The sequence below is a fragment of the Staurois parvus genome, unplaced genomic scaffold (genome assembly GCF_062004578.1).
Source record: "Staurois parvus isolate SC_StPar_1 unplaced genomic scaffold, SC_StPar_1.0 ptg000163l, whole genome shotgun sequence".
NCBI lineage: Eukaryota > Metazoa > Chordata > Amphibia > Anura > Ranidae > Staurois > Staurois parvus.
In genome coordinates, this window is record NW_028317959.1 from 1375893 (window position 1) to 1388387 (window position 12495).

Here is a 12495-nt window from a genome sequence, read left to right on the forward strand (position 1 = left end):
ATGAGCTAGCGTATCAGGTTCAAGATAAGTGGGTACCTCATCGTTGATAATTTGGACCATTCTACAGTATATGGAATATAGTTCTACTGTGGCTTCTCATCTGATAAAAGTGACCATGTCACCACAGGGTCATTTGTAAAGCAAACCCATGCTGTTTTTCTTTTCTGATGGCCTGTGTCTTTAAATTTGGGCAGTTTGCAGCTCTAACACTACAGATATTCCACAGTTCCAAGCATGTGAATATCTGCCTTTCACTGCACTATTTTGTCTTTTTGCTGGCTTTACATCATTACAGGATGCATGAGCCAGTTGAAGGAACCACGGAATGCAGTGAAAGTAGTTAACACAGCCAGAAGTGAGTTCTAGAGGCAGCAAAGTAGAAAAGTTTTTGAAGGCACAAGTCACCTGGAAAGCATGTTCTTTTACAGGGGGGTGGACTTTCTTTAAAAGTGACGGGTGGCACAGGGTTGCTGTAATGGACACCCCTAAGAGAAATGCTGTAGCTACCATGTTGCTGACCCATAACAAGATTGAAGCAGGAAAATCTGAGTTGGGTCACAGCCCATTAGACTGCGTATTTGTTTTGGGCCAGTCACTCAGAAAGCATTGAAGACCTTGCAGCTGAATGACAACCAGATAACTCATATTTTCAAAAGGAGGAACCAACAATGGTTGCCTTAATATTTCCTAAGTACTGGTTATCCCTAAACCTACCACCAGCCAAAACCTCATTTGGATTAGGAGGCTTTTTTGGTGAAGGTTAGGAGGCTTTTTCAGATTTTTGTTGCTAAAAAAAAGGAAAAGAGGTATAGCATAATCAATGGAATGTTGAATATTTTAGATTCTATATCCACTTTATTTGTTATAGGAAAGGAACATTTACTTATGTAGAGAATCAATGAAAATCAGTATCTTATACTGTACATGTCAATGTGTTTTACACAGCAAAAGATTTTATATAGATTTTAAAATAAATATTCTTAAAGGGAAACTATAATGTTTTGGGGAATTTGTTTTGTTTCTAACTGATATTGTATATAGAAATATTGTTTCATAAATACTGTAAACATTTAATACAGTATGTTCACTTGACAAAGGGTTTCCAGAGCCCTACTGGGTTTATAAGGTGAGAGTGCAATAGATCCATTTACTGGCTGGATATAAGATTACAAAAAAATTAAATATTTCACATTCACTTGGCTATAGAGAAAATGTGGCCAGTATGGGGTCTTCCCTCCCTCCCTGCTGTATCTCTTATTTATTTTATATTATGGAGAATGCAACAGGAGGAGCTAGAACACAAGGGTGGGCACTGGACAGTAACACATAAAACTCCCAGGTCGACAAGTGTCAGAAATTATGGCAGGAAAATTGTGGTATCCAGGACATATGAGTAGGCAGGGGCTGGCTCACTAGGCTCCAACTATAGTTAAAGTGCTGCTAAACCCACAACAGCAAAATCAGTCTGTATATACAGTAAAGCATGCTTGTTATACTCACTGTGGAACCTAAGGGGTTAATCCTCTGCATTGTGTAAAAAGGCCATTTGATCCTGTCTTTTCTGCTTAGTTTGGTGTGTATTGCTAGAGTTTTTTTTTTTTTTTGGGGGGGGGGCATGTGATCGACACAGGGCGAATCATCACTGTCCAGACAGAGGATCAGGGGTCATGCAGCCTCATGGGACAGTCAGAAGGAAATTAAAACTCTTCCTACAAGTTTTAACCAGTGCTCTGCTGGACACTGATAGAAATCACAAGACTTCTATATACTGCTAATGAGAAAAGGTATTTAGCAGTTTATATTTACTAAAATAATTGCATTTCCATGTTCTGTGTACTGTGGGAGACCAGATATAGTGAATGCAGGGTCCAGGGAGACCAGATATAGTGAATGCAGGGTCCTGGGTTTAGTACCACTTTAAAATGTCACTTTTGGATGTACTGACCCTTTAATGGAAATCTGTTTTAATCTCACAATGCGATTTCTGGGGTTTTTTTGTTGATACCTAGTCCTCCCTTCTACTTCCACAAAATATTCCCCCCTTCCACTGACAAGGAAGGGAGATGCAGTTCCCAAAAAGTATGGCAGTGGAAGGGAAGAATACTTTGGGGAACATCATATGGCTACAAAAGGAAATTGGGATATGTGGGAGGTATGATGTGTAACACTCTTTTTTTATGTGAGGAATTTGCTGGGTGAGATATAAGCTAATGGGATTTGCAATTAGTTTTAGTATATGGCCACAGAATCCTTTTGTCGCAACCCACACTGACTGTACATGCCCTACTATAAAGAATTCCATATGAAAGGTAACAGACATAATTCCATAAATGTGGCATTGAATTGGATTGTGGAGTAGGTCTTTGACAGTATCCTGCTGGTGAGTATAATTTGGATTGTCAGCCTATATTAGTGATGGTTTTTGGCCTTCGTTCCCCTCTATTCCTCTGTTTTTGGAATATGTGTCTGCTTTTAAACATATATATGCTTCCTTATGAAGCAGGCAGGATAGCCTTTGAAACGTGTTGGAGAGTAATATACCCAGAGGCGTCCCTAGGGTTTGTGTCACCCGGTGCGGTAACTCTTGGTGACACCCCCTCCGATCTCCGCAGAATGGATCAGATCTGCAGATTGAGCATAATGTATCGGACTCCAAACCATTATGCTCAATCTGCAGATCCGATCCATCCTGCAGGGATTGTCGGCTTTCTTTACAACTTACTTTTTCTTGGAGCGGGTCCGGCGTCACCCCCTATAGGTTGCATGCCGATGATCCCCGCAGATATGGGGTGACAATGGACCAGCTCCAAGAAAAAGTAAGTTGTAAAGAAAGCTGACGATACCTGCAGGATGGATCAGATCCATCCTGCGGGGATCGTCGGCTTGCTTTACAACTTACCTTTTCGTGGAGCGGGTCCGGTGTCACCCCATGCGGTCGGTGTCACCCGGTGCGGGCCGCACTCACCGCACCTGTCACTGAATATACCCCCACCCCAGGACCACAAATGGCACCTACTGTCATTTTAACGTTGTCTGCATGCAGAGTCTGGGTCAGGGATACTGTGTCAGGGATAATATTGGGCTTGCACCGGCTCACCAGACCCCTGGGAGATGACTCAAAATCTGCTATGGAGAGTCAGGCTCTTGGCAGAGTAGCGTGGCTCCAGATTGCCTCCTGACAACCAATCAATTCAGTGGGTAGTGACTCCTGCAAAGTGCTCAGCAGCGGCCGACCCAATTCCCAGAGATTACTGTGATTCATGGAACGCTGAAGTGCTGGGTGATGCTGGACGGTCGAGCAGGCTTACTATACTGGTCGGTGGAGCCATGGCCTGGTCTTGGAAGGATAACAAACACAGTCCCCTCTGTCAGCCTCCAAGCCCCCTTGCCAAGAGAACAAGCAAGGCTGCTGCAGGGGAATATCTCTTCTCTAGTAAATATAGTCCTGGCCATAATGAAAAATACAGTGTGACTAGGCGATGTGACTACAGGTCCCAAGATCCTCTGCTTCTCACACACGTGCCACTCTGTCAGCAGGAAATTGTGTGTCTACTCTGCGCTGGAGGGGGGAAAAAGGAATCTCAGTCCGTGCAGCAGATATCTCTGAATTGCAGAATGACTAGCCTGTACCTGGCTACACAAGCAACTCAGCGGATCACCATGGCCCTCTGATATAATGAGGGTCATGCAGTACTTTTCCCCTTTAAAGGAGGGGGGGGGGAGAGAGAACCACTGGTCTGGGGTCCTTCTTCCTTAAAGGGGAAAAGCCCTGCATGACCCTCATTTATATCAGAGGGTCATGATGATCCAGTGAGTTGCTTGTGCTAAGTTGGGTAGTGGCACATGGCTGATTTATCTTCACAGAAATTAACAAGGAAATTGGTTGCCATTGAAGTGTACTCAGGAGCACAGAGCACTGCATGACTTTAAGGACATTTTTGATGGACACTTGATATGTTTCATATAAATTTCATATTATTTTGCTTTTTGAAAAGTTTTTACCTAACACAGCTATGTTGGAGTATATATGGAAGATATTTGTACCTAACATTTAAAAAATATGCTGATTATATGAGGATTTTTTTCATAATTATTTGTAACCAAAGATTTGGTTATGTATGTTGTATACTTACCAGTAACATCTGAAAAGTCCCTTCACCCTCCTTTTTTGTGTGTATATAGCAAAGATTTAATGTTTTGATTTGTTAACATGTACTCCCTACTTTGCCATATTAATAATTGGTGCAATCAAGATTTTACAATTTCATGATTAGTGGGGAACTAAATATATTTTTATTTTACTTTTTGCTGTTCATTTGATTAGAAGAATTACCTTTATTTCCTGTCCTGGAGAAACAGGAAGTGAGAGGTAATCTCTTTAAAGTGAGGGAAAATTCCCTCTTACATAGCTGTCATTGGAATAGGTATTCCCCCCCTCTTATTGGAAGCATTCCACTCTATTCCTGTTCTGTTGACAGCTATAACATTTTGGTTTTGCCATCACTTTCTGTTTTGGTGACAATGGTCATTCCCCACCAAAAAATACTACCAAAACTTGAAAAAAAAGCTTGTGGCGTTAAATATGCTTTAAAGGACCAGGCTGTCTCTAAGTAATATTTAATTAACTGAATCACTCACTGGATGATTCCTTTTATCCCCAAAGCAGAGAAATTACATTCAGTATACTAGCAAAGGCTATTTTTTTTTTCATTCAACTATCTTTGAAATGTGATTTTTACTCTAAATGATCAATAGAATTGATTTTCTACTTTTTATTAGGGCAGGGCAAACAGGGCATTCGCTTAAGTCCCAAACTAAAATGGCAGAAAGTGACCTATATGTTGTCATGCTAACTGTATTCTCAATGGAAGGAAGCAGTAGCATCTCTGTAACATGTGGGGTATTAAAATGTGGGCAACTGTGAAGGTTACTGTATTGTTAAACTGTATAAAGGATTTTTTTTTTTTAAGATGGTATGGGATCCATCTTTGACAAGACCCTGTCAGTCAAAAAAAGTGATGGTGTATGTATTCAACACAAGAGGTATGATTCTCACCTCTCCATCTGCCTGTGTCTTCTGTCTCCTACCTTCACTCTGTCTTGGTGCTCTAGCTGTCATTGTTCTCTTCTGTATTGACAAGTTTGGTAGAATTGGATGGCCATGTACCCCACAGCATGCTGTGGCTCCATCCTCTGAACCCTACATCACTATTGTGTCCTGTAGTGACATAGAGGTCAGAGGAAGAAACCACAGCATGCAGCAGGGGACACAGACATCCAACATTCCCAGAAGTCTTACAGAGGCTGCAGCACTAAAATGAAGAGAAGGGGGGAGACACAGGCCACAGGAGAGGGGAATATAATATCTCTTCTATTTTGGGGGAATGCCATAGCAACTTTTTTTTCGGAGTGTGACAAATTTAATGTCATGAAACATATGCAGTGTATGCAACATTATTTTTCTTTTCATTTTTCTTTAGGACATTTTCTGAAACAGATTCCTTGGAATCATTTGATATCATCTCAGAGGAGGAGGTGAATGAATTTAGGGCAGCATTAGAAGAAGGTGACCTATGTGCAGCAAGTGAAAAAATCAGTCAGTCTCTAAAAGATATTGAAAATGCTCCATTAAACATTGCAGTAACAGGAGAGGCAGGATCGGGAAAGTCTACTTTTGTCAACGCCATCCGAGGCCTGGATAATGATGAAGAAGAAGGCGCTGCTAAAACAGGAGTCACGGAAACCACTAAGGAACCAAAAGCCTATCCACATCTACAGTTCCAAAACGTGACATTTTGGGATTTACCCGGAATTGGAACCCCAAATTTTAGCCCAAACAATTACCTCAAAGCTGTTGAGTTCCATCGATATGACTTTTTTATAATCATGTCAAGTGAACGTTTCAGACACAATGATATGGAGCTGGCTAAAGAGATCAAGTCCATGGGAAAGAAATTTTACTTTGTGCGATCGAAAGTAGATTCAGACATGTATGCTTCTCAAATGCGTCGGAAAAAGTCATATAACGAAGAGAATATATTGAATGAGATTCGGGATGACTGTGTTAAATGCCTATATGATGGTGGGATCCAAGATCCAAAGGTATTTCTTCTCTCCTCTCTAGACTTTAACAAATATGACTTCATCAAAATGCAAGAGACTCTAGAAGAGGAACTTCCGAGTCAAAAGCGGCACGTTTTCATGTTATGTTTGCCCAATATTTCTCGCCCAATTCTAGAAAAGAAAAGAGAAGCTCTAAAGAAGCAGATTTGGAAGTGGGCAAGTCTCTCCTGTGCTGTGGCAACAGTCCCTATTCCAGGACTGTCAGTGGCTTGTGATGTTGGCATCTTGGTGAGAGAAATGAAAAGATATCGGGATGCATTTGGCCTGGATCAAAGATCTCTTGAAAAGCTCGCTAACAGATTTGATAAAGATGTTGATGAGTTGAAGTCTGTGATCAAGTCACCTATAGTGATAAAAGAGATAAACAAAGAACTTGTCACCACCTTATTAACCAGAGGAGCAGCTGGGTCACTCATGTTCATTGAATACTTAGCTAGTAATATACCTGTTATTGGCACAGCAGCAGCAGGCGGCATCTCATTTGGTACAACATATTTAATGCTTTATTGCTTCTTGAAAGATATTGCTGAGGATGCAGTAAGAGTTCTTGAAAAAGCTTTAGAGTCATCTGTTTAGAAAATGTTATCACATGTTGGATACTTTTGTAAATGCCACACCCACAGCTTCAAAAAGATCTACTGATTACACATTGAAAAAGTGCACACTATGGCTAAATGTATATGGACTCCTAACCATCACACCTATGTACCTAAATGGCTCAAAGTGTGTGGACACCCATCCTAATTATTGACTTCAGGTGTTTTTGCAGTGAAGGGTACTGTCAATGATACAGTATTCAGTATGTTGTGCATTTCCAACCTTGAGCAACAGTTTGGGAAAGGTCCTTTTCTGTTCAGCATGACTGTGCCCCTGTGAACAAAACCAATTCCATTAAGACATAGTTTGGTGTAGATGAATTTAAGTGGTCTGCACAGATCCCTGACCTTAATTCTACTGAACACCTATGGGATAAATAAGAATGCTGATTTCTAGCCAGGTCTTCTTATCCAACAATAGTAACTGAATTTACAAATGTTATTTTGGCTGAATGTCCCCAAATCCCCATAGTAATATTCCTCAATGTTGTTAAACACCTTCCAAAAAAAAAGTGGAGGCTGTTATAGCTGAAAAGAGGGGCCCAACTCCATATTAATGCCCATGATTATGGAATGGGGGGTCAAGCAAGCTCATATTGGTTTGATGGTCAGGTGTCCACATACTTTTCGATTTGTAGTGTACCTTGCATCCAAATTTTTTCTTACAGTGCACTTAATAGATCCTTTCCCCTCTCGCTCTTCTTTGAAGGAAATCAGTCATGGAATAATCAATGAGGCTGCCATTGCTGGCCTATTTTTTGACAAATTCTGCTTGTTAGCTGCCATGCTGACCCTCAACTTCATTCTTTTGAATCTCTGATTTAGAACAAGTATAACGATAATACGTTTTGATTTTAGCTTGACTTTATGTCTATCTCTTGCCAAACACCCCTATAGCGTTTGACAGGCAATAGGCAGGTGTTTGGGAAGCGTTTTTAATGCTCCCAAAATGCCCTATGCGCGGTTTTGAGGCAGTTGATAGGCGTTTCCCAAGCGTTAAAGCCGCACCACAAACTCCTATAATGAGGTTAAATGGTATTAACGCTCAGCAACCGCACCGCAAACACCTGCCAGGCATTTGCTGAGCGGCATCATAGACTTGAATAGGAGGCTTCAACTCATCCTGACTCAAAACGAGGCGTCAGTTTTGCCATGACACTAACGCTTCAGTGTGAACAGCACTGTGTGCTGCCATGTGCAGAATTTTCATAGGCATTTGATAAGCGTTAAAAACGCTTCCCAAATGCCTGTCTGACACCTGCTGACAAAGCTAGTGTGAACGTAGCCTCAAACAGACAGGTCTCTATTATGTAGGAAGTGGTAGTTCCTATGTTTCTTTTATGATAGGTTGCCTAACTATCTCGTTTGAGAATCTAGACAAACAATTCAGACAGCCAATCAGTGCAAATCAACTATAACTCCTGAGTTGCCATCATATAGACCAGGGGTCTCCAAGATTGTCAGCAGGAGGACATCTTACATTTTATAAATAGAAGTAAAAAAAAACCTAATTTTTCAAAAACTTTTAATGAATTAATACATCCCCCTTTCATCCAGGCATGCAAAGCAGAGTCCCTCTTTTCATCCAAGCTGGACCAATGTAACTTTTAAAAAAATGTCATGCCTGGAATTAAATTTAGTAGGCGAAATTCTGTTATGGAACTGTACTAATCATAACCCAGAGTAAGGGAATGTTGTTTTGAGCTTTGTATATTAATGCTTCCCTTTTTGTAACTGTTTCCTGTGAAAAGTAGGTATTCATTTTAGAACATCAAATACCCTGGCATGGAGACTACCAAAATCCATCAGCAATTCACAGAATATAAAAGTACAGGATTCAAAAAAAGCATAAAATCCACAAGACAATGGCATTGAGTGACTGAAGAATATTCACTTAGCATAATGAATGGTCTCTAATGATATTTTATGTATATGGTTCATAGGACATCAAAATGAAGAATACATTCTTTTTTTAACACAAATCTTCCTTCTAGGTTAAGCTCAGGCAAATATGTTTATAATTGTTTATCGGAATAATAGCAAAGCAAAAAAGGTACAGTATATAGATACTTTTTTGCTAACCTTTTATTAGAATTGATATTATATTCCATTTTGTATTAATTAAATTGCTTGTTTATGAAATTTCATAATTCTTTGACTAGCTAAAATACATACTAATAATTATTGTTACTATAAGAGGTGTGTTATTCGCACTCAAGACATTTTTCTTCTGTACTCATATTATTAAAGACAAATATTCATATATTTGTAGTTTATGAATGTTATTTACACTATATTTAGGTAGAGTGCCATTATGCTATGTGCTGTTGACACTTTGCCTTCAGTAGAACTGAAGCCAACATATTTTTTATTTTTGTTTTTTTAATTTTGGATAGCGTAAGGGAAATCTATAACCCCCATCAGGTTTTTGTCTGCCATTTGTGTCCCATTGGTGAGATTTCCTTTCATTCCTGTCCCATAGCCAAACTGGAGGTGAGAGGAAATCCCTCCAACATGAGGCAGTGTCTAGCTGTCATCAGAAGAAGTGTCCCCATTGGAAGATTTCCCCTGTATTCCTGTTCTGGTGACCGCTCAGAATTTGAGACTTTCTTTCATTTTTGGTGATAACGGTAAATAGGGAGGGTGAATCTCCCTAATGGGGGCAAAAACAGCAATAAAGATCTTACAGATGTTCTAATCCCTCTACACTCTATCCAAAAAAAAAAAAGCTTTGCCTTCATTTACACTTTAAAACAAACCTCATGTCTTTCTTCCACCTCCTCAGCCCTCCCATGGCGCTCCCCTCTACATGTAATTGTTTTAAACTATAAGTTTGAATACATTTTTTTCAGCTGTCATCTGGCTGGTCCTCTTCTCTGGGGAAGCGTGGTCCTCGGTTCTTCAAAGAACTGCAGTCAGTGGTGTATTTACCACAAGACAAACAAGGCATTTGCCTAGGGTGGCATTTTTCAAGGGGGGCAGCACTGCCCCCTGGAAGAAGAGATGGAATAAGGGACACACGCAGCATGGGGATCAGCTGGGATCTGAGAGAGGCTGCGGGCTGCTTGATGGTGTATGCAGAGCCTGACTCTCATTACAGGGGATGTCTGGAGCTGTGAAGGTGAGTGCCTCTCTCTCGCTGGGGGGCATGGAGGGTGGTGGTAGTGGAAGGCTCTCTCGGGTGGGGGGGAGTGGTGTTGGTTGGTGTCTGGCTCTCTCTGCGGGGAGGGTGGGCTCCCAATTTTTGTGCTGCCTAGGGCAGCACTAAACCTAAATACACCACTGACTGCAGTCACATGATAATCTCAGTTCCATCTTCACAACTTTTTACCAGGTCAATATTATGACACACCCAATGTGATGCCCTGGCCTTGAAGGGATGGGTTGAATGCCACAGAGCATTTTTCAACTTGGAAGAGGACCAGCTGGTAATGGCAGAAGATAACATAGAGGGCAGGTCTGGAGCATGGAGAGATTGAGTCGAGCTTTAAACCTATTTTTCTAACACAAGAGGTGGTGAGGCAGAGATTTTGTTTTTTTTAATTTTAGCTTTTGATGTTTGGTTTTGTGTTTTTTCTTTTTTTTTATTATTCCTGTGTTCTTCTTCAGAAACCAAAATAAATACAATTTGAAATAAAGATTTGATGTAAACTAATACAAAAGCTGTTTATGAACTTGTCACATGTGGGGGGGGTTATTTATTAAAACTGGAGTGTGCAAAATTTGGTGCAACTCTGCATATAAACCAATCAGCTTCCAGGTTTTATTCCCAAACCTTACTTGAACAATCTGAAGATGGAAGCTGATTGGTTACCATACACAGCTGCACCAGATTCTGAGTGCACCACTTTTGTAAATCTATTGTATGGAGACATAGCTATTTACTGAAAATAGACACAACTTCATTGAGTTCAACCAATAGAAAAAAGAAAAAATCCATATGCAGAACCCACAGTTGATCCAGAGGAAGGCAAAAGAAACTTATATAGAGTGGTTCAATTTGTTTCAGGAGGCAAAAAAATCCTTCTTCATACTTTTAGAAAACCGGATATTTCCTGGATCAACAACCCCTGGTGTTTTTACTGGTAATACCATACACTATGCCTTTAGGAACACATCCAGATTATTTTGAACCGCTTCCTGCCCAACCTCCCGCAATGTACTGCGGACAGGCAGCAGCTAGAGGCAAAGCAATGTACCCGTACGTCACTCTGGCTGTATCAACACAGGGGGGTGCCGTTCACCCCCCCCTTCCCCCACATCAGCTATGTCCACTAGACACAGTGGAATGCAGATCCCAGTGAACGAGACCAGGTGGTCATGTGATCACATGATCACAATGCTAGCAAAGCTGTTATGAATCAGTCTGTTTCATAACAGTTCTGCTTCCCTCCCTGGTGAGCTGTGATTGGCCCACAGCTCTCACATGGATGATCCACATTGGCTCACAATTGATATGATTCAGAAATATTTAGACACAATAAAGGTGAATAAAGCACCTGGACCGGATGGCATATAAATACCTGTAATAAATAAATAATACACCCACGGGTCCTTAAAGAATTGAGCTCTGTCATTTCAAAGCAATTGTTTCTCATTTTTAGGGGCTGTTTAACCACTTGCCCTCCAGAAGATTTACCCCCCCCCCCCTTCCCTTCCTGATCAAGCCATTTTTTGCTATTCGGGGCTGCACTATTTTAACTGGTAATCGCACAGTCATGCAATGCTGTAGCCAAACAGAATTTATGTCCTTTTTTTCCACACAAATAGAGCTTTCTATTTGAAGTTTTTGATCATTTTTGGTTTTTTTTTGTGATATGAACGAAAAAAAAAAGATATTTTCTACTTTCGGTTACAAAAAATATCCGACAAACTCAAAGTTAGTCATACAGTTAGGCCAACATGGATTCTGCTACATGTCTTTGGTAAAAAAAAATCCCAATACATGTATATTATTTTGGTTTGTGTGAAAGTTATAATGTCTACAAACTATGGTACATATAATAGAATTTACACAGCTTTTCCTTTTTGACTGCCTCCACATTTCTTGAGGTGCTAAAAAAGCCAGGGCAGTACAAACACCCCCAAATGACCCTTTTTTGAAAAGTAGATACTTCAAGGAATTTGCTGAGAGGCATATTGAGTCCATGGAACATTTTTTTTTACCACAAATTATTCAAAAATGACAAATATTTTTTTTTCCCCACAAAGTTGTGGCTCAAATGATATATTGCTCACGTATGCCATGGGTATATGTGGAATTACACCCCAAAACACATTCTGCTACTTCTCCCAGAAATGGAGATACCACATGTGAGAGACTTTTTGGCAGCCTATCCACATACATGCCCCCAAAATCCAATGATCACTTTCAGGCTTTCAAAGGGCATATTTCCTCATATCACTTCCCCACTACCTATCACAGTTTCGGAGGCCCTACAATGCCAGGATGTCATTTTTGCCACAGGGTTTTGAAAAAGAAAAAAAAAATTTTTGTTTTCTTTCATTTTCCAGAAACTTGTTGCAACAAATTATATCTGAAAAATACTTACCATACCCCTTAGCAAATATTTTTGAGTGTCTACTTTTCAAAAAAGATCATTTGTGGGGGAGGTACTTCTACTCCTGGCATTTCAGGGCAAACATTAGAAGCTTCTGCCCACATCACCCACTTTTCTAACTACTTGAAGAACAAGCCTTTTCTAACACTTTTTGTTTCCATGAAAAACCATTCCCCTTTCCGCTGCTGGTAAAAAATGTTCCAGCAGCTAATTAG

General features: G+C 40.4%; 1 protein-coding gene across 1 annotated transcript in view; it reads left to right on the forward strand.

Moving 5' to 3' along the window:
* Positions 1 to 8982, forward strand: part of LOC149462991 (interferon-inducible GTPase 5-like) — a 36749-nt gene extending 27767 nt beyond the window's left edge. The window contains exon 2 of the mRNA XM_089676054.1: positions 5481 to 8982. Coding sequence (XP_089532180.1) covers positions 5481 to 6699 — 1219 coding nt within the window. The 3' untranslated portion in view covers positions 6700 to 8982. The remainder of the gene's footprint in view (positions 1 to 5480) is intronic.
* Positions 8983 to 12495: the final 3513 nt, after the last annotated feature.